Source organism: Poecilia latipinna, unplaced genomic scaffold, assembly GCF_001443285.1.
Source record: "Poecilia latipinna isolate Pla-1442-1.1 unplaced genomic scaffold, P_latipinna-1.0 Scaffold3128, whole genome shotgun sequence".
NCBI lineage: Eukaryota > Metazoa > Chordata > Actinopteri > Cyprinodontiformes > Poeciliidae > Poecilia > Poecilia latipinna.
Genome location: NW_015115744.1, coordinates 57,129 through 58,785, shown reverse-complemented (window position 1 = coordinate 58,785; position 1,657 = coordinate 57,129). Strand labels below are relative to the sequence as shown.

At 44.2% G+C, this 1,657-nt stretch overlaps 1 protein-coding gene across 1 annotated transcript in view; it reads left to right on the top strand.

Annotated features, from left to right (window-relative positions):
• Positions 1-22: 22 nt before the first annotated feature.
• The window catches only part of LOC106940211 (copine-4-like), a gene marked incomplete at its 5' end in the record, with an annotated part of 28,574 nt that continues 26,939 nt past the window's right edge, over positions 23-1,657 (top strand). The window contains 3 exons of the mRNA XM_015022889.1: positions 23-133; positions 658-741; positions 935-1,024. Of these exons, the coding sequence (XP_014878375.1) occupies positions 23-133; positions 658-741; positions 935-1,024 (285 nt within the window). The remainder of the gene's footprint in view (positions 134-657; positions 742-934; positions 1,025-1,657) is intronic.

Below are 1,657 nucleotides of genomic sequence, written 5' to 3'. Positions count from 1 at the left end.
GTGTGTGTGTGTGTGTGTGTGTGTGTGTGTGCACGCGCGCGTGTGTGTGTGTGTTCAGATCACAGCAGAGGAGCTGACGGGGAACGATGACTACATCGATCTCTCCTTCAGTGCCAGGAAGCTGGACGACAAGGTAGCAGCTTCAGTCTCAGATCTGTTTCCAGTTTCCTGGGTTTAAATGGTCTGGAGGCTAAGCTAGCTAAGAAGATAGCTGCACTAACCATAAGGCACTGGTCATAAAAATTAGCTTAGTTAATGCTAAAGCACTATGCTAACTCAGCTAAGCTAACACTAAAGCACCAAGCCAGTGCAGTATTTGGTGGGAGCTAATGCTAAAGTCCTAAATTGACGCCACCATGTGTTGAGGAGGAGCTCAAAACAATCCATACATGTGAATTTTCAAACCTCAACGCAGAGGTCAAACTGTATTCAGCTGAAAGTTTACAAAACAGACGAGTAAATTAGCACTTCAAACTTTATCTGGTAAAAGTAATGTAGGGGAAGCTAAGGGTGCTAATTGTTTTCAAAGTTAGCAAAAGCGTGAACAGAGGTTGTTCTGTTGTGATCAGAAGGCGTTTCCTGAGGTAGAGAAATGGAGGGAATATTCCTCTGCAGGAAAATCTCTGCTGATCCCGAGTGTTTCTGGATGTTTCCCAGGACTTTTTCAGTAAATCGGATCCGTTCCTGGAGCTCTACAGAGTGAACGACGACGCCACCATGCAGCTCGTCTACAGGACTGAGGTAGGAGATGCACAACAGAATCCAAAAATACTTCAGAGACTCGTCTCAGTACTTTACAAATACTTCATGTTTACAACATCAACGTTAATATTCATCAATATCTGCATTTCAGAAAACGTTTCATTTCCAATTCATCTGGTTCAGTTTGGGTTCATCTGGTTCAGTCTAACGTCTCCGTCTCTGTCCTCCTCAGACGGTCATGAATAATCTGAATCCAATTTGGAAAACCTTCAAAGTGTCTCTGAACTCGCTCTGCAGCGGAGACCATGACAGGAAGCTGCAGGTAAGACGCCACCCGTCCTTCAGACGATGATGTCAGCTTATGATGTCACGGCTCCAGGTTAAATGTGGACATCTGATTGGCTGCTGCGGCAGGTCGCACTTTAGCTAACAGTGACAGGAAAGCCTTCATCTTCATCTTCCTCCGTCAGTCTGTGTGGAGCCTCAGATGTTTTTTTTAACCCAGGGGTCAGAGGTCAATCTTACGGGTGTTCCAGTGAAACTCTGAACCATAAAGTAACTGGGAGTTTTAGCTGTGAAAACAGATTCTTGGGAATTTCCTTGAGCAGCTAGCCTGGTGAGCTAATGTAGCCGGCAAGCTAATTGTTGGTAGCAGCTGCTAGCCAGCCGCATTAGCTCGCTAAGCTAGTTGATTTCGTGCTGTGCACATGCGCTTGACTGCAGGGCAGATGGCATTCTGAATAAGAACTGATCAGGAAGTGACGTATGGGGTGCCATTAGTGCATTTACATAATCAGAAACAACAGTGGTTATTTAGGAGCAAAATGCAGGTTCGTTTTTATTTTCACCGTGTCATTCATTCGTTCATAAACTTTTAGTTATAAACAGCAGCAGTGGTGGAGAAAGTACTCAAAAAATGTACAAGTAAAAGTACAAATACACAGACAAAAATATA